At 39.3% G+C, this 24584-nt stretch overlaps 1 protein-coding gene and 1 pseudogene across 1 annotated transcript in view; both read left to right on the forward strand.

Annotated features, from left to right (window-relative positions):
- Positions 1-24584, forward strand: part of sspo (SCO-spondin) — a 117505-nt gene that overhangs the window by 80605 nt on the left and 12316 nt on the right. The window contains exons 89-106 of the mRNA XM_062992294.1: positions 1105-1151; positions 1637-1807; positions 2313-2489; positions 4745-4926; positions 5092-5193; positions 7589-7725; positions 7805-7851; positions 7960-8229; positions 9344-9505; positions 9690-9806; positions 10247-10385; positions 12172-12368; positions 12490-12660; positions 16159-16286; positions 17410-17555; positions 19667-19713; positions 20796-20960; positions 23080-23303. Of these exons, the coding sequence (XP_062848364.1) occupies positions 1105-1151; positions 1637-1807; positions 2313-2489; positions 4745-4926; positions 5092-5193; positions 7589-7725; positions 7805-7851; positions 7960-8229; positions 9344-9505; positions 9690-9806; positions 10247-10385; positions 12172-12368; positions 12490-12660; positions 16159-16286; positions 17410-17555; positions 19667-19713; positions 20796-20960; positions 23080-23303 (2629 nt within the window). The remainder of the gene's footprint in view (positions 1-1104; positions 1152-1636; positions 1808-2312; positions 2490-4744; positions 4927-5091; positions 5194-7588; positions 7726-7804; positions 7852-7959; positions 8230-9343; positions 9506-9689; positions 9807-10246; positions 10386-12171; positions 12369-12489; positions 12661-16158; positions 16287-17409; positions 17556-19666; positions 19714-20795; positions 20961-23079; positions 23304-24584) is intronic.
- On the forward strand, positions 12991-13127 carry LOC134311009 (U1 spliceosomal RNA; annotated as a pseudogene).

Raw genomic sequence — 24584 nt, forward strand, 5'->3', positions numbered from 1 at the left:
TGTGAAACATCTGGCTAGGTGTGTGTGTGATATAGGGTGACAAATTTCGCCTTTATTTGACATCTGGGATACATTATTGAAAAATCTGTCAATGAAAGGTGTTGAGGTAAGACACAGCAGCACAGAAACAAGCTTAAGCTTGAAGGTTAATGTGTTTTGAATTGCAATTTGAGTTTATTGATGTACTGTTGTACTTTTTGTATCTATCCTCATGGGTGACAAAACATCACTTAGCACAGTTACAGCTCAATATCCAGTTTATACCATACAACAGAATAGAATAATATTTATTTTTACACTATTGTTCTTATTTGTGGGACACAACTTCACACTTAACTGGCATGTTATCTGATGATTTTTACACATGCAGACGTTTCCTTTTACACAAGTGGTGATTTACTACGTGCATCCCAAATCGCATCCTGTGTGTGTGTCATACTGTGTAACTGTACCACGTGATGTGCACTAATTAGACATATGTCACATATGTGACAAATTAGACATAGACATGATGTTTGGTACAGTAGTGCGCAATCTGAGACACAGCCGCTTTTAGTATCAACATAACTTTAAGCTTTACCGTGCATGTAGGTTTAGTTCCTGTCACCCCTTAAGACAAAATATTCTAAAAAAGCCGAAAGATTCTCGGGACCTTAAGCTTGTCAAATTTAAAGCGTGGCTTTGCAAGACTAATAATATGGTAATGGGCGGCATGGTAGCTAGGTGGGTAGTACTGTCGCCTCACAGCGTGAAGGTCCTGGGTTCAAATCCCAGGTGAAGCAGTGTTTCTGTGTGGAGTTTGCATGTTCTCCCCATGTCTGTGTGGGTTTCCTCCAGGAGAACCGGCTTCCTCCCACAGTCCAAAGACTTGGAGATACAAAATGGTGAATTGGAGATACAAAATTGTCCATGACTGTGTTGGACATTAAACTTAAACTGATTAACCTTGTATAAAAAGTAATTACCTGTCCTGTCATTAATGTAATTACAGTGTGTAAAATATGACGTTAAATTCCTAGTAAATAAAATGGTAATGTAAAACATCTAAAGGTTATGTACACTGTGACATGCTGTATAATTGTTGTTTTTTTATGTTGTATTTAGCACATGTATACCTGAAGGAGAGTATTGCCAAGACATTGACTGTCAAGGTAGGAACAGCCCATACTTTCCTGAAATGTATAACATTCAAAATAAATGTATAACAACACACACATTCTAGCTAAAATAATCTTTGGATCGAAATCTTTTTGTGTGTACAGTTTCAGCTGGATGCAGGCATTATGCATATTTAGCATGTAATTTAATTACATTTATGTTTTTAGTTAAATCTTGTTTTTTTTTTATGTATATATTTATTAAATTTCCATCCTAGTGTTTTAGTTTACTTTTTATTAAAATGTATTTTGTACATAAAATTTATATACAAAATTATTTTGTAATAGTATAAAATTAAACAAAATTAACATTTTAAACAAAACAACAATAATAACAATAATAATAATAAAAGGGACAACAATAATAGTACTAAAATAATGACATAATAGTGACTATTATTATTATGTAACAATAACTTTGTATTTTGTTAATTATAAATTATTGATTTTAGTACCTAAAAAGCTTGATGTTTTTACAGTGAATGGAGGTTGGACTCCATGGTCTGTGTGGTCTGACTGCTCTGTGATGTGTGGTCATGGAAGTCAGATCCGCACTCGGGCCTGCATTAACCCCCCACCCCGAAACAACGGCACACACTGCTCTGGACCAGAGAGAGAGACCAAAGAGTGTGATGCAGCTCCCTGTCTTGGTATGCATATGCTCTTTTCATGTTGAGTGCTCTTGCTTTTGTTTCATTGTTGGTACTACTTATTTACAGAAGAAACCAAATGTCAAAACTTATTTTCATTTAATATAAATGGTTATGTTATGATCATTTATAACTGAGACAAAATCCAGATATTTGATTAAAATATAGGTCAAAAGTTCAATTATACATTCTTCCTTTTTTTTTATTTAAATGCTAACACATCTGTGCTTTCACAGTATTTGATTTTGTCCATCTACTAACTCTACTATTGACTCCTACTTAACTTCTAACATCATGCTTGATGTTCTTCAACCATTATCATTTCTACTTTTGGCTTATACGTAATAAGACACATGGAGATTTTTGTAATTATGTTTGATATTTGACAGTATTTGAGAATTTATAAATGTAAGCATTGAAACAAGCAGTTTTCTATTGTGTATGTTATGAGAAACATGAGACTCATGATGCTGAACAACATCCTGGTCTTGTGTCCTACTGTCAGATGACCTGTGTCCATGGTCCAGCTGGTCTTCCTGTTCACGGAGCTGCGGTGCAGGTGTGGTGTCCAGACACAGGAGGTGTGTGTGTGAGGATGAAGGTGATGATGCCTGCCCTGTTTATGTACATACAGAGAGACACAAAGAAGAGACACGTCTGTGTTACAAGCGTCCCTGTCCAGGTGAGCTCATGATTCTAGTTATAGTGTTAGAGCACAGACAGAAAGAAATGAAATATAATAACATGGTAAACTGCTTTAAAACATTGCACAGCCTTGTTAACAATTAAACAAAAGAAGTTAAAAAGAACTCATTTTCTAAAAAGGATTGAAAATTAAGAAGAAAGTGCAGCTGGAAACCAGAAAACACTGAGTGTTCATGAGTCTTTATTTAACTGACAAAAGTACAATCACATTTATCTTTTTATTGTATTTTACTAAACGTCCCAACTTTTCTGGAAATGAGGAAGTTGTAATGGTTAATGGTGATGCAACCAGTTATTAAGTTACGAAGACAATTATTTTTTTCAGTAATGTAAGTGCTGGACGACCTTGTCCTGCACAGCAATACAATTGTTTTAATAAAAGTGTTTTTACTAGGGCTGTCAAACGATTAAAATTTTTTATCGCGATTAATCTCAGAATTTCATATAGTTAATCGCGATTAATCGCATTTAAAAAAATCTGTGTAAATGTTATAGAAAACAAGGATTTTTATGTGAAATGTTACAATTAAAATGGTGAACACATTTTATGCTAAATGTACTGATGTTAAAAACTGCTGGGACAAGAGAAAACTGTAAGGGAGTTTATTCACTCACATACTAGGCAGTAAATGTCAGATTGTAGTTTAGAATTTCTCCATCAGCAAACATTGTAGATCAGCGGTGCTTCAGGTGGGATAAGGCGTAGTTATTGTAACAGACTTGTCTGTGGTTGTATCGTGACAATGGTTTGATGGACGTTTCTACACGAAGTGAGTGTGTTTTGACCCTTTGGGGCTTCCATAGTGCATGGACTAACGTGCTTGACTCAGCTTTCCGGTATTTGGTACGTAACAGAATAAGTTAATAAAAGTGTTCTGCTCCCGACAACTTGTGAATATAGCGTGTATTTATTTCTTTATAAGTGCATCACTACAACGCTCGGTTACATTATGTTAACAAACCGCAAATGAAAAACGGTGGCAAGTCCGACATTAGAACGTTTTTGTTAACATAATGTAACCGAGCGTTGTAGTTTTACCAGTCAAGTCTCAACATTAACTAGAATTTGCGTTAACGGCACTATTATTTTTAATCGCGTTAAATTGAAATCGCGTTAATGCGTTATTATCGCGTTAACTTCGACAGCCCTAGTTTTTACTGATATTCTCTTAGTGTAATATTACTGTTTACTTATTGAGAATTATTGATCTAAATTCATTCAGAATATGCAATAACAGAGTCAGAAAAGGAGCAAATACATTTTCACAGCACTGTTAATATTACAGTCCTGCAATGTAATTAAGGCCACAGACTGAAATAAACTCTATTTGGGAATCGTCTTCATTGTATGGAGGAGTGTAAATAAAATGAAATGGAATTTAGTTTTACAAAAACAGGACTTTTAATACTTTTTTATGCAATTCTTACTCTCACACTGGTGTACTGACGAGTCAAAAGTAAACCAGTGTGAGCAAAAACATTATATATAATGTTATATTTAATGTTTTATAGTAACTTCATAATAATGTAATGGTGGATGCTCAATGGAGAGTTGGGAGTCCGTCCACGTAAAAGTTGTGACTTTGAAAGGCGTGACGTTAAATGGCGAGTTCCCAGAAATCGACAGAATGCTGACACTCTGCGTCAGCGAAAACCTGAGTGGACCGAGCAATGCGACATCACACCGTCAAGCCAATGCGCTGACAAGGAAGACAGGATAGGTCACAATATAGAGGACACCTGCCACCTGGAGCATGTTAGCATTCACGAGTCACAGGTGACAGTCATAGTGTGACTTTTTATTCTCACAATGACACTGTGCCCTCCTCTACCGGCCAAATTAGGCCACACAGTAGGGCACGACTCAACAGTGGTGGATTGCCAAATCTCTATTTAGCATCCACCCCATTACCACACCCTTCTTACTCATGAGCACTCCAGTGTTTCCAGATGTCCTTCTTCGCCTTCTTCAGATATCTTATTAAAAAAAATTAGAAACCTAAACAAGACATAGTATCACCAAACCTTAACCAGGCAAATGTGATGTCAAAAACAAAATAAAACTAAGCTTTATTTAAGTTTATTTATTTAAGTTTCATGTTACACATGTTTTCTTCTGAATTCTTTCAGTTCGAGTAAAGGCTTTAACAGGTTATTTTACATTTTATAAAGCACGACATCATTTTCTCTTACTATTGCTTTCTTAACGTGTCTTATTCCCTGTTTTCTCAGATTGCCCCATGTCCGAGTGGAGCGAGTGGACAGCGTGTTCCTGTACGTCTCAGGTGCAGCACCGCTATCGTGTGCCACTCTCTTTAGCCACTAGGGGGCAGCACTGCAAAGACCTTGAGCAGCAGAACAGACCATGTGAACCTAAGGACTGCCTGGGTGAGTCTACTGCTGAACATTTGTGGGTGACTGAAAAAGTTCAGGTCATTAGTACATTCTTGTAGTGTTGATGTATATGCTTACGAAGCTCTCTCTCTCTTTGTGTGTGTGTGTGTGTGTGTGTGTGTGTGTGTGTGTGTGTGTGTGTGTGTGTGTGGTTGGTTTCATTAGACTGTGTGGAGCCATTCCAGCCAGGCTGTGCTTCTCCTTGTGAAAAGCATTGTGCACTACAGGGCCAGCAAGATGCATGTGTGGGACGTTCAGGTTGTACAGAAGGCTGCTACTGCCCTCAGGTCAGCTCTACATTTTCACCTGAGCCGTTAATGAGCTATATTTTGAAAGTAGTCTATTTAAATTATGTTACTAAATTATATAGGGTCTCACCTGCGCTTAAAAAAATGTGTGCTTTTAATTTTAGTGGTAAAAATAACTCACATCAAGGCTGACTTAACATCAACACAGTGGCGTTCATCTGACTATTTTCGGATGTGCATTAGTGGTGTGTTTGTGGGCGTTTTCTTATTTTCTCTCATCACTGGGAAGCTCTCAAGTTAAACCACATGCAGAATAATAAATAGCAGATGAAACAGTATTGGCACTAATGGTGGTGTATTCATTTGTCATGTATTCAGTATAGAATAATGTGGACTGGGAGACATGTCTACTAGATATGAATTCTGAAAACTACATGTTGTTTTCATCAGTATAAGATAGTCAGTATATTTCATCAGTATAAGTACATACCTTATTGTGCAAAAAGTTCTTGATTGTCCAATGACAATTGATTTAATAACAAAACACTAATTTACAACCAAACATTGTGGACTTGTTCTGATGAGCCAAAACAGCTCTGACCCACCAAGACATGGACTCTGCTACTTCCTACAGTGCATCCTGGTGCCATCGCTTACATGAGTAAATAATGCACACATTTACAATCATCCATCCACATGATCCTGGAGAAAACAGGATTTGTCTTGCTCCAATGTTCAGTTTTGATGCCTGCATTCAGGCTGTGGCACTTTTTGAGTTACCATGGGCATTTTGACTGGCCTATGACTTCGCAACCCCATATACAGAAAGGTTTTATGCACTGTGTATTGTGATGTGTTCACCTTATGACCAGTATTAATATGGTCTGCAATTTGAGCCACAGTAGCCCTTCTGTGTCATATGGTCCATACCATATGCCATATCCTTCATGCCATCTGGCATCAGTGTGTTTTGACTGCCCAATGACCTTTTTGCAGTTTGTGGCTTGTACCTTCTTGTCTATTGTTTGTGGGTACTCATCATGGCTGGCTGTGAAAACCCTTTGCTGTTCAAAGTTTTGGCTCATCAAACATATTTACATTTACATTTTCAGCATTTAGCAGACGCTTCTATCCAAAGTGACTTACAGTCTAAGCAATTGAGGGTTAAGGGCCTTGCTCAAGGGCCCAACAGTTGCAACCTGACGGTGGTGGGGTTTGAACCAGCAACCTTCTGCTTACTAGTCTACCTTAACTGCTAGGCCACAACTGCCCTACAACATATCCTTCTCATTATTCTTAGACTTCTCATTTATCTTTTACCATATGTAAATGCATGTTAGAGGGGCTAAAGAGGTGACACAAGGTTTAATGATCCAGTAGTCCAGGACTGTAAAAAGTTTGGAAACCACTGTTATAGACTTATGGTTGCAAAGGACACACAGTGCGAGCAGGCACAACTGTATTTGAGTAAGGCATAGCATTATACTGGTCTAGCACTTGCAAGCAACTTACAAGTTTAAAAAAGCAGTTCTCTTTTGTTTGCCATTTGCCTTTAGTTGTAAGATCGTAAATAAATTCCTTTGATTTGAAAAGGTGAAGCATCCTCAACTGCTCTTGCGAGTCTTTATTCTAAGGATATGCATAGCAACAAGTTATAAAACATTCATTTCAGAAAGGACATCTGCTTGTATTGACTTGCAAAATGCCTATGTCATGCTAAGCATGCTATTCGTTCATTCATTCATTGTGTGTTTTACCACCGCTGGCTCAGCTGTATAGTATGCTATTATGCACCTAATATACAAGTCCAACAAACACTACGTCATTACCATATAAGTCATGTCATTGCAATGTTGTGAATGGTCCAACTCCTACATTAAATCTGGTGAGAAGGGTGTCTTGTGGGGGTCCTTTTTTTGCATTTTCCCCCCAACTTTCCTCCCAATCTAGCCATATCCAATTACCAGATTGCATTATGCATACTCTTTACTGATGCTGACTTCCACCCCTGCCCAAAGAGAGCTGTGACTAACACACACGTGTAGTAGCTGACTGCATCTTTTCACCTGCATGAGGCGAGTTCATATGTGGATCAAATTCACACACGGAGAGCCATAAACTGATATACAGTCAGCCAGCTTGCATCCAGAGGTTGTAATTGCATCAGTTATTAGGAATCCCCTCCGGCACCCTCCCTACGAATGAGCAAATTATTGTTTTTGGTGTTGTAGGCACCCAGCCAGCCGGTAGCAGAGCTGAGATTTGATCTCATGTTTGAAGATGTCAGCTCTGGTGTGCTAGCATGTTTTATTGTTGTGCCACCTGAGTGCTGTGGGGTTCCTTGTTGATTAATAAATTTTGTGCAGTAGGGTGACACAATGTACTGTAGTGTGATTAGCATACAAAAATGCAATGTCTCTCTGGGCGCTTGCAGGGTCTTCTGCAGCAGAATGGGACATGTGTGCCTCTTGAACAATGTGGGTGTGTTCACCTCCCCCAGAGTGACTCAGACTCACCTGTCCCTGTCACTGTTCCAGAAGGGGAACTGCTCACTATAGGCTGCAACACATGGTAAGAACAGCAATGCTTGATTTTTGAGATTCATACATTTAAAATGTATTTTTCTCAAATATTCTCTTTTATCTTTCAGTTTGTGCCATAATGGTTCTTTGAGGTGTGATTCTCAAGAATGTAAAGGTAACAGTATCTAGACGCCTGGAACTTTATCAACAAATCTAAAAAAAAACTATGCTGATTGCTTACTTTCATTGTTTCCTGTTTTCTATTCTTCTCTCTGTTATACAGCATCACTCAGTGAGTGGTCAGAGTGGACCTCCTGCTCTCCATGCATCCCTGCCTCCTCTCTTCAGTATTTTGACTCTCATCTGGGTGAGGGTATAGATGTTGACGGAGGTGCAGAAGTACACCCAGGCGCCTCAGGTCTGGTGTCAGTACAAAGGCGCTACCGAACGTGTCTGGACTTGGTCTCTGGTTTTCCTATCAACGAAAAAAATGGAGAGTGCTCCGGACCCCTATTGGAGGAAAGGATTTGCCCCCAGCCTGACCTTTGCAAAGGTGGTTATTCTGATGTCTCAATTACGCTGAGTCATGACCTTGAGGTCTATGGACAAAAGTTCTGGCCTTGCAACAGTGCATCGTTGAAGCAGATGCGGTGCATTCTGCATCAAAACTACATGTGTAAACACCCATCTTTGTTATTACACAGTGGGTTTAAAAAGAATTCAGATCCTTTGACATTTGATGCACTTGATTGTGTTGTGTTTAATTTTAAATGGATGTAATTCCATTTTCACTCAGCTCTCTACACTTAATCACCCATAAAGAGGAATACAAAAAGTTTTTAAAATATATTATGTATTTAAAATGGAAAATTGTATTTGGACCCTTTTTGTACTGTGTCCATCTATACTGTGTTTAGGTGCATCCTGTTTGCTTTAATTGTCCTTGAGACGTGTCTAGAATGCAATTGGGGTCCACCTGTTGTTATCTGAATTGATTAGACATAGATTGGAAATGCACAGGTCTGGGTCTATAAGGGCTCACAATTTACACTGCATTGACAGGACAAAAAAAACAAACCATAAAGTCCAAGAAGCTGCCTGTTGTCGATGCATAGATCAAGTTGGGATATAAAATAATGTCTAAGGCTTTAGGTTTTCCTAGGAGCACAGTGGACTTAATAAATTTAAAATTGAAGAAGCTTGGAACAAACCTAGAACTTATTAAAGTTGGCTGTCCTGCCAAATTGGGCATCCAGGCAAGAAAGTCTTGGTCAGAGAGGTAAGAAGAAACCCAATGGTCACTCTAAAAGAGCTTTAAAGGACCTGTGCACAGATATGAGAACCTATTGAACAGAACAATGTCCTCCACAATCCATGAATTGCTAAGTTAAGTTAAATGCACAAAACAGCCTGCAAGAAGTTTGTTAAGCAGCATGTAAAGGACTCTGAAAACATAATTAAAAGGATAAAAAATTATCTCTTTGGGCACAGCAATAAGCATTTTGAGTACATTTGTGAATATAAGATTTCAGTTTTAGACACACATAAATTATTTAGTTCTAACTATAGCTTTATAAATGTTGCTGGCATAACGACAAATTCATAATCCTAGACTTCTGTGTTCAAGGGGTTGGAAAATGTAAAGATTATTTTGTTGTTATTTGCAGACCCATGCCAGTGGAGTGCGTGGGGGCCATGGAGTGTGTGTCAGGAGCCCTGTAGTGGGGGATTCCGCCAACGGGAGCGCCAAGCCCTGGCGACAGTCCTCGCACCCCACTGCATGAAACGCCAGAGCCAATCACAGAGCTGCAACACGGGACTCTGTCCAAGTATGTACACACACACTCATATACACACATAGTAAATAGCCACATATATCAACTTACACATGCCGAAGGATAAAAATGCACACTGATAGAACATTGCAAAAACAAACACAGATTAACTGGCAGGTTATACTTTATGGTTTTTATTTTAGGGTTCATCTTTTTTGCTTTTTGTGTTGACTTACAGGTGAGCGCTGCGAGGACAGGGGACGGATCTATGACGCCTCCTGTGCTAATCGGTGTCCTCGTAGCTGTGCTGATCTATGGGAGCATGTGCAGTGTTTACAAGGAGTCTGCCATCCAGGTACATTTGAGAAAATTATCCTTTCTAGGGACATTAAACTTTAATGTTTTTGATTGGCGCAAGGAAGCATGAGGCTTACAACAACTGCAATGTTCTAACAGTAATGTCTGCTTTCTGAGTGCCAGTTAAGATGCAATAATAATTATAAAGACTGTCCCCTAGACACTAGTCTTCACCGTCCCAGATTGGTGGTTGCCATGGGATGAGGGAGTCCTAGAAGGAAATTAGCAGTAACTAAATAAGGAGTAAATGGAATAAAATTTGCATAATATGTCTCAAAAGTATCTACGTTCTGTGAAGTAGGTTTTAAAGACTTTAAGCTTACTAGACACCTGGTTCTTATCACTGCTGCTTTATAACAATTCAAATTTGTATGTGTCTTTCTAAAACTGCACTATTTATTAAAACCTTTTTAAGAGAGCGTCTCTTTGTGTGTGCAGGTTGCCGGTGTCCTGATGGCTGGTTGTTGCAGGACAAGGCGTGTGTAAGAGTGCCAGCTTGCCGCTGTGGGCTTTCTACAGAGAACGGCATGCTAGAGCTTATGCCTGGACAGAATATCACAGTTGACTGCAACACCTGGTAAGAACACACGTAAACACACGTGAAAAAAGGGGATTTAGTAAGGGTAGGTTTTTAAACCAAACCATATATAAACTTTCAGTTATAATATCTCTGCATTTTTATAATCTGTCTGAATTTGTATGTATTTAGTTTCTCTACGCAATCTGGCAACCCCTGTTTCTAGCATGACATCCTTGCTCAGAGCCATGACATATAGGGAGAATCATTCTACACATTCTTTATTCCTCCACCACTTGTTCCGGTGTCTTGATTGGACCATAGGGAGTTGCTGCAACTGCAGCTGAGAAGGATGGGGTGGGTTTGATGGGGTGATTCCTCTTCCAAACTCGAGCACCCAGTCCTTGCATTTTTAACACCCGTTATTTAAATCTTGAACTCTGCCAAACGTTTTGTGTTACCCTGAGCCAACTAAAACTTTTAATTGTTAATCTACAGAAAAACCTTAAACATCTAAGGGGAAAATATGTGTACTGCAAGGTTTGGGTCCACTTTAAATTGATTACTTACCTAAAGGCTTTTATTGAGCAAAGAGGAGAAAGGTGCGCCATTGTGACAGGAGGAAATACAGCTCAAGCTCAATGCAAGCCAAGGACTGGATAAAGCACTTATAGAGCACACACCCAGACAAACTAAATATACAGACACAGACAGTAAGTTACAAAAACTAATATTAGCCATGAAGACTTACACAAAACATTTGCATAAGAAACTATATATAAATGAGTAGAATGAATGGGGTGTGGCATTATCACCATAAGCTACAGTACAGTAAAAAAAATACAGTTTCTTTAACAGTTTAAAATGATTTTCAATTTGCCACTTATGGAACAGTCAAGAACCTTCTAGGATGTGGTGGAAGGAGGAAAATTGATAAGAAAACTCATCAAAAGTGGTATAAAGTGTTGTCAGGAAACCACAAACATCCAAAGAATTTAAGGCTGAGCTGGAGATATCTGGAGTGATGGTTTCATTCTGTACAGTACACCACACCCTGGATGAAAAAGGGCTTTAAGGACAAAGGCCAAAGAGTACCCAACTGCTTAAAGAAAGTCATACAAAGACCAACTAATTTTTGCCAAAACGTACATAAACAAACTACAATCCTTCTGGGAAAATGTTCTATGGACAGATGAAACCAATATAGAGCTCTGGAAATGCATAGCTGTGTGATGTTTATGAATGTCTATAAAGAAAAGTGCACCTTACCTGCAGTAAAATGTGGCTGAGGATCCATAATGTTTTGGGGCTGCTTTGCTGCCTTTTGGACTAAATGCCTTGAACGATGAAATCAGATGATTGTCAGAGTATTTTAGTGCAGTCCACTCTCATGTAGAAGAAAACTAGGTTTAGGAAGAGGAAAAAATGGCTCCTACTGCAGGGTAATGGAACACAGAACACACCCAAAAGAACACAAGAATGGTTAATAATGTAAAATGAACTATTTTTAACTGGCCAGCAATGAGTCCTGATCTCAATCCAATTGAAAATCTTTGTAAAGAGCTGCAGTCTGCTACTGGTAACTTCCAGTGGAAGAAACTACCAGCAAGACAATAAGTTACAAGAAGCTCACAGATGGCTACAAAAATGTTTGAAGGCTGTCATTGTTGCCAAAGGTTGTTCTGTCAAGTATTAGGGACGGTAGCCTTTAATTCTGTCCATGTCAAATATGATGTGTCTTTTTCATTCACCATGACCAATGAGTGGATGCATGTCTCTTAGTTGCATGCTGCTGTGAACACATGGTGCTTTCTGAGCTTTAAAGAAATTAAATTATTCCCTGCAGCAAGTGTGTGAATGGGTCACTGGTATGCACAGACCGGCCCTGCCCTGTTTACGACCCTTGGGGCTCCTGGAGCGAATGTTCAGTGTCATGTGGGACTGGACAGAAAACACGCACACGTGCCTGCACACCTTTACCCAGTGGACCATCATGTGCAGAAACCATCCAGCACCAGGAGTGCACTCTGCCCACTTGCCCAGGTATGCACTACCTTCATCTCAAGGTGTTTTCAGTATAGCTACACTTTGAGATGTTATTAAACAGCTGTATATGAGGCAGGTCGCAGGGCTGCTCTGACTCACTGATGTTATGTGTACTTAGCGAGCTGTGTCCTAAGTGAGTGGTCTTCCTGGAGTGAGTGTAGTGCTTCCTGTGGTGGAGGAATGTCAATGCGTAGGAAGAACATTCTACAGGAGCCAGAGCCTGGAGGACTGGCCTGCCCATCTCCTATCGAGCAGCACATTACCTGCAACACTAACAGCTGTCTGTCAGGTGAGGAAAACACACATACATTATTAAGCTTAATCACATGCAGTAATACAAACAATAATTAATTGTATCATTGTTATTTTAATTTTATGTTTAACCGTTGTATTATTTTGGTCATGGTGGGTCTGGTTTTCCCAGAATCACTGGGCGCAATATAGCAACACAAACCGGACAGGATGCTGATCCATCGTTGGACCTCGGCCACCCCCAGACGTAGCCAACCATGTCTGTTTTTTGATGGCCGACTGACTGATAGCACCACTGAGGATTCTTATCCTGGATCCCAGCTGTAGTGGCTTAGCGCAGTAAATCACTGCACCACCATTGTTCTTCATACTTACCTGGCAAGGGCGAGACCATGGTTCACCCAGGGCGAGGCTCAGCCATTGCACTTCGGTTGTGTTCCCAAATGTGGGAATCTCAACTGCATAATTTCTGATAGTGGGGGACTGCCTTGGTGCTCTCCCCTGATTTGGGACAGAGGTAGCCTAGTGGGTAGAGCTTTGGACTATCAATTGAAAGGTATAGAGTTCGAATCGCACCTCTGCCCTTGAGCAAGGCCCTTAATCTTGTCTGCTCCAGGGGCGGCGTAATATGGCAGACCCTGCGCTCTGACCCCAGCTTCCAAACAAGCTGGGATATGCGAAGAAATAATTTTGTTGTACTGTACAACTGTATATGTATACAGTGTATCACAAAAGTGAGTACACCCCTCACATTTCTGCAGATATTTAAGTATATCTTTTCATGGGACAACACTGACAAAATGACACTTTGACACAATGAAAAGTAGTCTGTGTGCAGCTTATATAACAGTGTAAATTTATTCTTCCCTCAAAATAACTCAATATACAGCCATTAATGTCTAAACCACCGGCAACAAAAGTGAGTACACCCCTAAGAGACTACACCCCTAAATGTCCAAATTGAGCACTGCTTGTCATTTTCCCTCCAAAATGTCATGTGATTTGTTAGTGTTACTAGGTCTCAGGTGTGCATAGGGAGCAGGTGTGTTCAATTTAGTAGTACAGCTCTCACACTCTCTCATACTGGTCACTGAAAGTTCCAACATGGCACCTCATGGCAAAGAACTCTCTGAGGATCTTAAAAGACGAATTGTTGCGCTACATGAAGATGGCCAAGGCTACAAGAAGATGCCAACACCCTGAAACTGAGCTGCAGCACAGTGGCCAAGATCATCCAGCATTTTAAAAGAGCAGGGTCCACTCAGAACAGACCTCGCGTTTGTCGTCCAAAGAAGCTGAGTGCACGTGCTCAGCGTCACATCCAACTGCTGTCTTTGAAAGATAGGCGCAGGAGTGCTGTCAGCATTGCTGCAGAGATTGAAAAGGTGGGGGGTCAGCCTGTCAGTGCTCAGACCATACGCCGCACACTACATCAAATTGGTCTGCATGGCTGTCACCCCAGAAGGAAGCCTCTTCTGAAGTCTCTACACAAGAAAGCCCACAAACAGTTTGCTGAAGACATGTCAACAAAGGACATGGATTACTGGAACCATGTCCTATGGTCTGATGAGACCAAGATTAATTTGTTTGGTTCAGATGGTCTCAAGCATGTGTGGCGGCAATCAGGTGAGGAGTACAAAGATAAGTGTGTCATGCCTACAGTCAAGCATGGTGGTGGGAATGCCATGGTCTGGGGCTGCATGAGTGCAGCAGGTGTTGGGGAGTTACATTTCATTGAGGGACACACGATCTCCGATATGTACTGTGAAATACTGAAGCAGAGCATGATCCCCTCCCTCCGGAAACTGGGTCACAGGGCAGTGTTCCAGCATGATAATGACCCCAAACACACCTCTAAGACGACCACTGCTTTATTGAAGAGGCTGAGGGTAAAGGTGATGGACTGGCCAAGCATGTCTCCAGACCTAAACCCAATAGAACATTTTTGGGGCATCCTCAAGCGGAAGGTGGAGGAGCGCAAAGTCTCGAATATCCGCCAGCTCCGTGATGTCGTCATGGAGGAGTGGAAAAGCATTCCAGTGGCAACCTGTGAAGCTCTGGTAAACTCCATGCCCAGGAGAGTTAAGGCAGTTCTAAGAAATAATGGTGGCCACACAAAATATTGACACTTCAGGAACTTTCACTAAGGGGTGTACTCACTTTTGTTGCCGGTGGTTTAGACATTAATGGCTGTATATTGAGTTATTTTGAGGGAAGAATAAATTTACACTGTTATATAAGCTGCACACAGACTACTTTTCATTGTGTCAAAGTGTCATTTTGTCAGTGTTGTCCCATGAAAAGATATACTTAAATATCTGCAGAAATGTGAGGGGTGTACTCACTTTTGTGATACACTGTATATGACAAATAAGGTCCTTTCTCTCCTCTTCTTATTTATACAAATTCGGGCCTCTCTGCAGCTATTCCAGCTTCTATTCTTCTAGGATGGTTTTCCACAAGATTTAAAATTGTGACCATTCAGTCAAAAGAACATTTGTGAGATCAGTCACCGATGTTGACAAGAAGGCCTGGCTCGCAATTTACATTCCAATTAATCCCAAAAGTCTTTAAGTAGAGTGTTACCTCCAACCTAAAATCTAAATAATTAATACCTAAAGCCTTTAGTGTACTACTTTAGGTGTATAAGTATTAACTCATTTAAAACTTGGCTAATTTGTTTCTTATAAAAGATGAGGACCTTATATATACACATAAAAATATGTATTTCTACAAAGGTTTTAGATTTTAATGTATATTTTTTTTCTGGGCTGCAAAAAAACAGAAGATAAAAAAGCCTTTCTCTTTTCACATTTATGACGTACCCACTGCATTTTTAATGGAAGCTGGCATTCCTAGAGAACAGTGCCATTCTTACAAGCTTTCACCTTTGAGCTAAATTATTTTCTAAATTATGTTAAAATTACATTACTGTTCCAAATAACAGCAAAACATGCAATAAATCCTGGAGAAATTATTAGGATCTTAGTTTAAACAATTTTCCTTAAACACTGCTTTAGAAGTAAGGGTTTGCCCTTCAGCTTGCACTAAATCTAAGCTGTGAGGAGATGGATTACGCTATCATTCCCAAATGGCCGAGTTAGTGAATATGAGCGACCATAGCCTCTCCTTGACTGGATGACCTGTATACAGTCTTTGGGGAAAATACTTGGTTACTGTCCTGCTTTATGAATTCTAAGACAGAATGCATTGCTTTCAATTCTAAAACCATGGGCATCAATATGCAGCCCTTCAGCCCCAGTGGCACAATTGAGCACCACACAAAAACAAACAATTTGTATTAATATTGGGCAGTGGTAGTACTGTAGTTAAGGTACTGGACTAGTGATCAGAAGGTTGCTGGTTCAAGCCCCACCTCGGTTGGGCCCACTGTTGGACCCCTGAGCAAGGGTCTTAACCCCTTAATTTTTTGCACTGAATGCTGTGACAACTGTAAGTAGTTTTAGATAAAAGCATCTGCTAAATGTCATTTAAATGAATAAATAAATGCCCTTTTATTTTTGACAATCATCAGAGTGTCCTGAGGGCCAGGTGTTCAGTCTTTGTGTAGGTGCATGCCCGTTTTCCTGCCAGGATCTCTGGCCTGAGAGCCAGTGTCTGCCGGGACCCTGCAAGCCAGGCTGTGCTTGCCCTCCTGACATGGTGAGTCAAAGTACTTAGATTAATTGTTTTAGAACATCTTTTGATTAATCCTTATTGTCTTAGAACAGCTTTGCTCAGTGCCTTTAACTAATTGGAAAGCCAATATTTGCTACCTCTTCCTGGTAAACAGTTCCTAATTGCAGTTCCTCTGCTAACTGCAACACTCCTGCTCTGACTGAGAAGAGTGGCAGATTACCACTCACCCCCTCTGCACCCCCTTTTCTGGAAAAACAGACACTTTTATCCAAAGCGACTTACAATTCTGACTGAATACAATTTGAGCAATTGAGGGTTGAGGGTCCTGTTCAGGGCCCAACAGTGGTAACTTGTGGTGGTGGGGTTTGAACCAGTAATTTTATTATTACTAGTCCAGTACCTTAACCCCTGAGCTACCACTGCTCTTACTGCTGCTTCTTTTTACCTGCCGATAAGGTATGCATTGAGAGTCATGCTATTTGCATGTAATAATGATGACCTCCCTCTTTCAGGCACAGACACCTGGTCAGATTAATAGCACACAATTCCAGAGCTTGTGCTCTAAACACCTGAAAACAACAGCTTATAATGAAAATAGCTTTATTCTTTAACTGAACTAAATGTAACACATATATACAGTATTTAACTGAACAACCACATATGCAACTGTAACATCTTCAGTACTCAATCCAAACTATTTAGAGCAGTCATGTCCGCAATACTTAAAACAGCTCTATGTTAATGTAAATAATTTAGAAAAACACTCTATATGCAATCTTATTGATATTAAGCATCTTTGTACTTAATCCAAATACTTTAGAACAGCTGTATAATCAACAGGAATTACCAGAACAGTCATTCACAAGGGGGAACCTTTTAGACACCACCAATTATTAACATTAGTACATTGTTGGGAAGCTGTTTTTAATAACTGCAGCTTTGAGATGTTAAGAGAAGAAATATGTTGTTTTTTGCAGCACTTAGTTCAAGTGCTAGTAATAGTCATTCTGTTTTTAATTCCCCTGGACTCAGTAATAATTATGTTAAGAATGACCAAACAATGGCTTATAGAACTGTTATTTACTCACACAGCTTTAATTTAAACAGAAAGCTATATAGTTCAACTAACCTTCTTATTTGCTTACAGGTTATGCTTAATGGGTCATGTGTGCCCCACTCTGAATGCCCTTGTTCCCCACTGTCACTGCAGCTGAGGTTGGACAATGTCACACTAGACTTTGGACAAGAGGAGTTTCCTCCTGGCACTGTTATACCACATCATTGTAACGCATGGTAATAATCTCAGAGTCATCTGTTTTCTTTGAGATATTGCTGAAATGTTGATTATGACAGGTGATGTATGTCCTAAGTCAGAGTACAATCAAGTCACTTATGCTAGGTGACAAAAAAAAATGAGATGTATGGTGTCACGTAAAATATTTGTCTCTCAGTTAACTTGCTGTAAGAAGTATTACGATAGTTTAGTGAGGTTGCTTTTACATGGTGGATGTTAGGTGTAAGTTATGGTCATTCTACTGCAAAACTATGACATTGTTTGAATGCATGTGTGTAACTGTTTAAATTACAAATTCCATTTCCAAAAAAGTTGGGACATTTTGTAAAATACGATTAATTAAAAAAAATGTGTGATGTGAATTCTCTTAATCTTTACATAACTGACAAAGGAACATTTTCTGGCTGACCAACCTTAATGTATTTTGTAAACAGAGTAAAAACAGAGTGAAAAGTTTATAGAATATTCAAGTTACATCATTTTGAAACATTCCACACCTAAGCAGGTGAATTGGCAACAGGTGAGGAAATCATGATTGGCTATAAAAGGAGGATCCACCAAAGACTCAGTCTTTGCAAACACCACTTTCTTTAAAAAAATAAAGACATTGTTCAATGCAAGAATGTTAGTAAGTTAGATCTTACTAACGCCATCTACTGTACGTTATATTGTAATCTCAGTCAGACTGTGGGGCAAGTCTGGAAACTACGGTTGAAAATTACTTTCGAGCTCTTAGACGGCACTGCATGAGAAACAGTCATGCTGCTGTGATAAACGTAGCCACATGGACTCAGGAGTACTTTGGAAAACCATTGTCACCTAAGAAGAAATGCAACCTGAAAATCTATTACATACAGAGAAAAACATCAATTCTATGCAGTAATGCTGGAAAATTAGCTCATCTGAGATGGACTAAAAGTCAGTAGAAACATGTGCTGTTGTCAGATTAGTTCACATTTCAGCTTGTTTTCAGGACAATAGGGTAAGTTCTTCATGCTCAGATAAAAAGCACCATTCAGACTGTTCTTAGCAAACAGTGCAGAAGCCAACATCTGTCATGGCATGTGGAGCATCTGTGCCCAGAGCATGGGTTACTTGCATGGGTTATGTGTGAAGGCACCATTGATGCAAAGGGATTTTAGAAAAACACATGTTGTCATCAAGACAACATCTTTTCCTGGGAAGTGCATGATTATTTTAACAAGACGCAGTATGACAGCATGGCTTCATAGACGCTGAGTATGTGGGCTTGCAGTCCGGATCTGTCTTCTATAAATAATGTATGGTAAACAAGAAGTGGAGAATCAGGCAACCTCAGATTAAGTCTTGTATCAAGCAAGAATGGAGAAAAAAATCACTTGCAAAACATTAACATTTAGTGTTCTCAGTTTCCATACCATTAAAAATTCTCACTAATAGGAAAGGTAATGGAACAGAGTGCTTAGACATACATCTGTCCCAGCTTTTTTTGGAGTGTGTTGCAGGCATAAAATTCTAAATGTGTTTCTATTTACAAACTACAGTACAATAAAGTTGATCAGTGACAACTACTTTTGTCAGTTAACAATTCAAGGGAATCAACAAATCACAGATTCTTGTTTTTACTGCATTATACACAATGTCCCAGCTTTTTCAGAAAAAGCTGTTAGGTAATAATAATAATACACGAGATTTATAGTGCTTATTAAGAACTGGAAGATGCTTGCAATAATCATTAACACCAGGACAACAGCATTGAATAAGACATAAAAAGAGCACAGTAAAAGTCAGTGAAAGATTAAGCTTGAGGAAGGTAATAGACTAGACTAAAGGTATGGAGAGAGGAGTAGATTGATGAACAAGTGAAGGGAGAGTTCCAGAGGCATGGCACACATGTGGAAAAGGCTCGGCCACTGAAGCTAAGAAGGTTGGATAGAAAAACCGTAAGCAACCAGCAGAAGACCGCGAGTGAGCTTGTAGTGAAATACATTGGACAGATAAGGTGTAGTGAGGTTAAGTTTCATATGTAAGAAGCAGGGTTTTGAAGTGTGCATGGTACTTAATAGGAAGCTAGTGAAGATAGTGAAAAATGGTTGTTGTACATTTACTTTTTTTCTTCTTTTTTCTAAAGCATTTGTGAAAATGGAGTATTCAGCTGTACAGAGGACTCCTGTGATGGTGAGTGCAGATATAGCTTTGTGTCCTTTTAACACAGTGTACTATGTCAGCTAAAAAATAATGTTGTAGCACTTTTTTAAACAGTTTAAAACACAAGACTTGAGGTTGTTAGGAGGAGGCACTGTAAATTTAGCTGTGATGTAAATGCATTTAACAGTCATTCGAAAGCCTCCGTTCTTTTCAGCTGTACCCATTTCTGACTAGGACTTTTAAATGTCCTTAAAGTAGTATGCAGTGATATTTTAACTGGAATCCTAATGGGGTTTCATTGAAACTGCTGGTTTTTGATTGGTCAGAAGGTGTTGATTTTCTATAATGTCACTTCTCTTGCATGAATGGTGATCCCATTGTTAATAATAATATTGCAGTAATTGTAAGGCTGCTTTAAAATGGCCTGGAGGACCTGGATGAAGGTTTTAAGAACCTTTTTTGCATGCTTGTGCAGTATTGATACATATGTTGTTTGTTAGCAAGTTGACTGTGTTTTTTAGATAAACAATTGAAGCTGATTTGTAGTTAAGACAAGACAAATTGTTTAATCCTTAGGCTTTTCCACAGACCTGGGTTCAATTCTAGCCTCTGCACACTGTCTGTGCAGATTTTTGCAGGGTCTTCATGTCTGCGTGGGTTTCCTCGGGGTAATCTAAGGTTAATTGTCTGCTCTAAATTTTCCCTAGGTCTAAACGAGCGAGTGAAATAATGAACACGCTAACCTTTGATAAATCGAGCTCTGTCCAAAGTGTATTTATGCCCTGTGCTCTGTGTTTCCGGGTGGAACTACCTTGACCAAATGGATTAATAAATAAATGAAAGAAAGAATAAATGAGAATGTCAAAGGACCAGCACACACATTTTAATCCTTTAAAGTGAGCAGAATTGTAATTAATCATGTGAACAGACCTCGTATTCCAATATGTCTCTTCGCTGATTCAAAAATGATTCATTTAAAACGATTACACAATTGGTCATCTTGATTTATACACTGTAGCTTATTTCTGTGTGAACTCTTGTTCATCTGGAATACACAGAGTGCATGGTAACAAATGTTGTACTGATGATCAGTGTGTATTTTTGTGTAATAGTTGACTGTGAATGGGGCAGCTGGTCCGAATGGAGTTCGTGTTCAGTGACATGTGGCTCTGGAGTGCAGAACTCTAGACGATCTATTGTACAGTCAAAGATGTTCATGGGACACGAGTGTGAAGGCCCAAGCCACAGGACCAAAGTCTGTACTGGGCCTGACTGTGGTAAGATTTTAGAAATTGAATTATAAATGTAGTTTCTATTTATCTTTTCATTTCTATTCAAAGAGTATCCATTGTGTTATATTTTACTCTCAATGAGATTTTTTCTAACAATGCTATTCCCTATTAGGGCTATTGGTGCTCACTGATGTCACTGTTGGGCCTGTTATGCCTAGTTCACACTACACGATTTTTGCCCTGATTTTCGCTCGGTGACTGGTCGGCGCTAGATTTGCCGGCTCGGGAGCAACTCGGCGTTCGCTCAGCGATCAAAACTCGGCTCTCAATCGCTAAGTGTGAACTATCCAACAACTCGATCCAACCGGCTTGCCGAGCGCTCGGCGACCGGATCGAGATTTCTAACATGTCAGATATCTGATCTCAGTTGCCCGACTGGCAATGAGTGCTATGTCGAACAGTCAATGAGAACGCAAGATACGGTGTGAGGGGAAACGCAGGAGAGGAGTGTAAATAGGTGGGACAGGGGGATAATATAGTTTATATCAGAATACACCGGCACACACACGTTTTACAGTATTTCTGACTTCGTTCTCTACAAAACATAACACCAACACTGCATTGCAAAAATATTTATTAACCTCCAACTCTCAATAGAACAATCCATACTGTTTGTGTTGCCAAATCCACTCAGATTCATTTATTTTTTTCTCTTTGATTTTACGCTTCACATAAGCGCACAAACTTTGATCGCTCGCTACTTGTTGACATGCATTTTTGGACGTGGTATCATTAAACCCCTCGTCACTTCTCACGTGTGTTTTTGTAAAAAAAAAAAAAAAAAAAAAAAAAAAAAAAAGTAGTTTGGGAGACCATAGAAGCTTGCCTGCGATTCCAGTAGGTGATAGATCGTGTAGTGTGAAACCCCCTATCACCGATCAGTCGTGTAGTGTGAAATACACGCCGACTTAAAGACTCCCGAGTGCAAAAGATTCAGTCGTGTAGTGTGAACTGTACAGCGACCCGACAAATCAGAAAGTCGTGTAGTGTGAACTTGGCATTAGCAAGGCCCTTAAGCCTTAATTGCTCATTTTGTATGGATAAAAGTGTCTGTCAAATGGCAGAATTGTAAGTGTAAAGCTAAACTTTACACATCTTCTAGTGACATTAGCAGCCATCCACAACATAGCCCAAAAATACATAAAAAGTGGATCAAGGGTTGGAATAATTGATTTGGCATAGTTTTAACACACGAAAACCCTGTCTGACACAGCTCTTTATTTATTCAAGGTTGGGACCAGCACTAAGGGTGCACTGACATGTGCCCCCTTAATGTCTAGGATCATGTAACGCCATTTACCTTTGTAAGCTTAGCCTGGGATTTGAACCCCTGGAACTTGACCACTGCTGTTACCAACAGTGTGACTTCAGTGATATTTATCTCATCTAACCAAACATCATACTTCAAAAGACAAATAAGGGCACTTAAGCATTTGTAGTCATTTAACAGATTATCTCAAAAATACAGAAAATACAGACTTAAAAGGGTTAAGCTCTAGTCAGTTGTGCTCTTTATCAAATGACAGGAATATTGGTTACTAAAATTCACCATATGGCCAAAAGTACATTTATGGCATTTAGCAGATGCTTTTATCCAAAGCGACTTACAATTGTGACTAAACACAATGCAAGCAATCCAGGGTTAAGGGTTTTGTTTAGGGGCCCAGCAATGGCAACTTGGTGGAGTGGGCATTGAACCAGGTTACCTTAATTTTGCTACCTCTCTACAACCCTTTTAATTATTGAGTTTAGGTGTTTGCAATGAATTATGTCAAATTATAAGCTAATAACTGTGCTCCTACTGTGCACAAAACGAGGTTTATAAAGACAGAGTTTAAGCTTTCCCCGAAGAGTGGAGGCTGTTATAGCCGCATATAATATGTAGCTCCATACGTTAATATGGAGTTGCCCATAATACAATATAATAAACTATATATTGGCAATGTAGTGTAGTTTAACAAGCTACCACTTCTATACTGGAAATCGAAATACCTACCTCTAGCAGTTCTACTACTCAACAACTGTAGTTTGATGTTATTGAAATCGATGATATCTGTGTGTATGTATGAGGAGTGTTCACCAAAGTCTGTGTTTGTTGCTGCAGCCTGTCCTGATGGTGAACACTGGAGAAGAAGAATGTCTGAAACCGAGCATGTGTGTGAGAGAAGCTGTGTGGACATTTACAGAAGTGAACCTCTAAACTGCACTGAACTGAACAGCCTCACGGAGGGCTGTGTGTGTGAGGACGGGTACTATCGTAATGCTGAAGGCCTGTGTGTGATCCCGGCTCTCTGCCAGTGTGAGGAGAAAGACGGCACACTGAGAGAGGTATTCAAAACATTGAGTCATGCCCTCCCATTGTAAGATTATACTTAGTTATTGGCAAGGGGTTCTTGACCTGTGACCCACAACATACGTAGGCATGCCCTGCACTTAAAAACAATAGTTTTATTATTTCTTTACGTTAATGCACATGTGCTGCCCCAAGCCTGACTTTTGGCCACTGTGGTAGCTTGTTATGTACCCAGGTTAAAGGTTTGAAAGCCACTGGCTTAGGCAAAACACATACAAAACCTTAGTGTTTAAATGCTACTAATTGGCTCTGATATAAGCAAAGTAACATATGCTGTAGTGACCAAAGATTAGAGAATAACACATGTGACCACAAAGAGAACATTCTACCTCTCTGTGGTGTTCATTGCGTTTTTGCACCTTATTTTCTAATCTTACCTTGTATGTTTGTCCAGATAATCATATTTGTCAGCACCAGAACTATGGTAAAGGATAAAAAAATAGTGTCATTGTCATTGTAAGGGAAGACTTGATGCTGTTTTGCATATAAATAATGCTACATTTAGGGTACATCAAGGGTTTCAATAACACTAAAATATGGATTTAAAAAAATCAATAATTCAAATGTAATTTTCTGTTCTTCAAATAGCAATAGTTTTATATCTTAGTTTAGTGAAAGATTAGGGTGAATAACTACAATGACATATGAAAATTATTCATTTGTACCAATGGTGCCCATAATTCTAAAGCTGACAGTTCTAATGTAGCTATAGAAACATGTTGTCTTGTTTTCTGTATTAACAAATAGTTTGGTTTGCTTAACAACTGTTTTAAAAATAATTATTAGGTACTGGGCAAATTCATGATGGTATTTATTTTAGCTATTTTGTGCAACCAAAGTACGAACATTTTAAATATGTTCATCTTAGTCTGACAGTAAATTAATTGTTGATTTATGTAGCTTCATTTTTAGTCCTGCACCCCACCAGCTAATGACTGTTTTGCAATTGTATGTCATGAAGCCTTGGAGCTAAAACTGAAGCCAACAATTGTTCCCCAAACAGTCAAATAAAGTATTTTTAAAATAAAATACTTTATATATATATAATCGTTCTTAGGGTTATAGTCCAACTTGTTGTGGGATTTTTGCCCATGCTTTTAAATTGTGTTGTCCAGCAAGCTTCTGGCCATGTATCCACATACTTATGGCGATGTAGTTTACTTTGCAAGTTATTTTTCAGAGACCTTATTAATTAATGTGATGGATTACTTCTCAATGCTCAATGCTCAGAGAATGCTGCTGTAATAATTACTCTC

The sequence above is a fragment of the Trichomycterus rosablanca genome, chromosome 3 (genome assembly GCF_030014385.1).
Source record: "Trichomycterus rosablanca isolate fTriRos1 chromosome 3, fTriRos1.hap1, whole genome shotgun sequence".
Taxonomy (NCBI): Eukaryota; Metazoa; Chordata; class Actinopteri; order Siluriformes; family Trichomycteridae; genus Trichomycterus; species Trichomycterus rosablanca.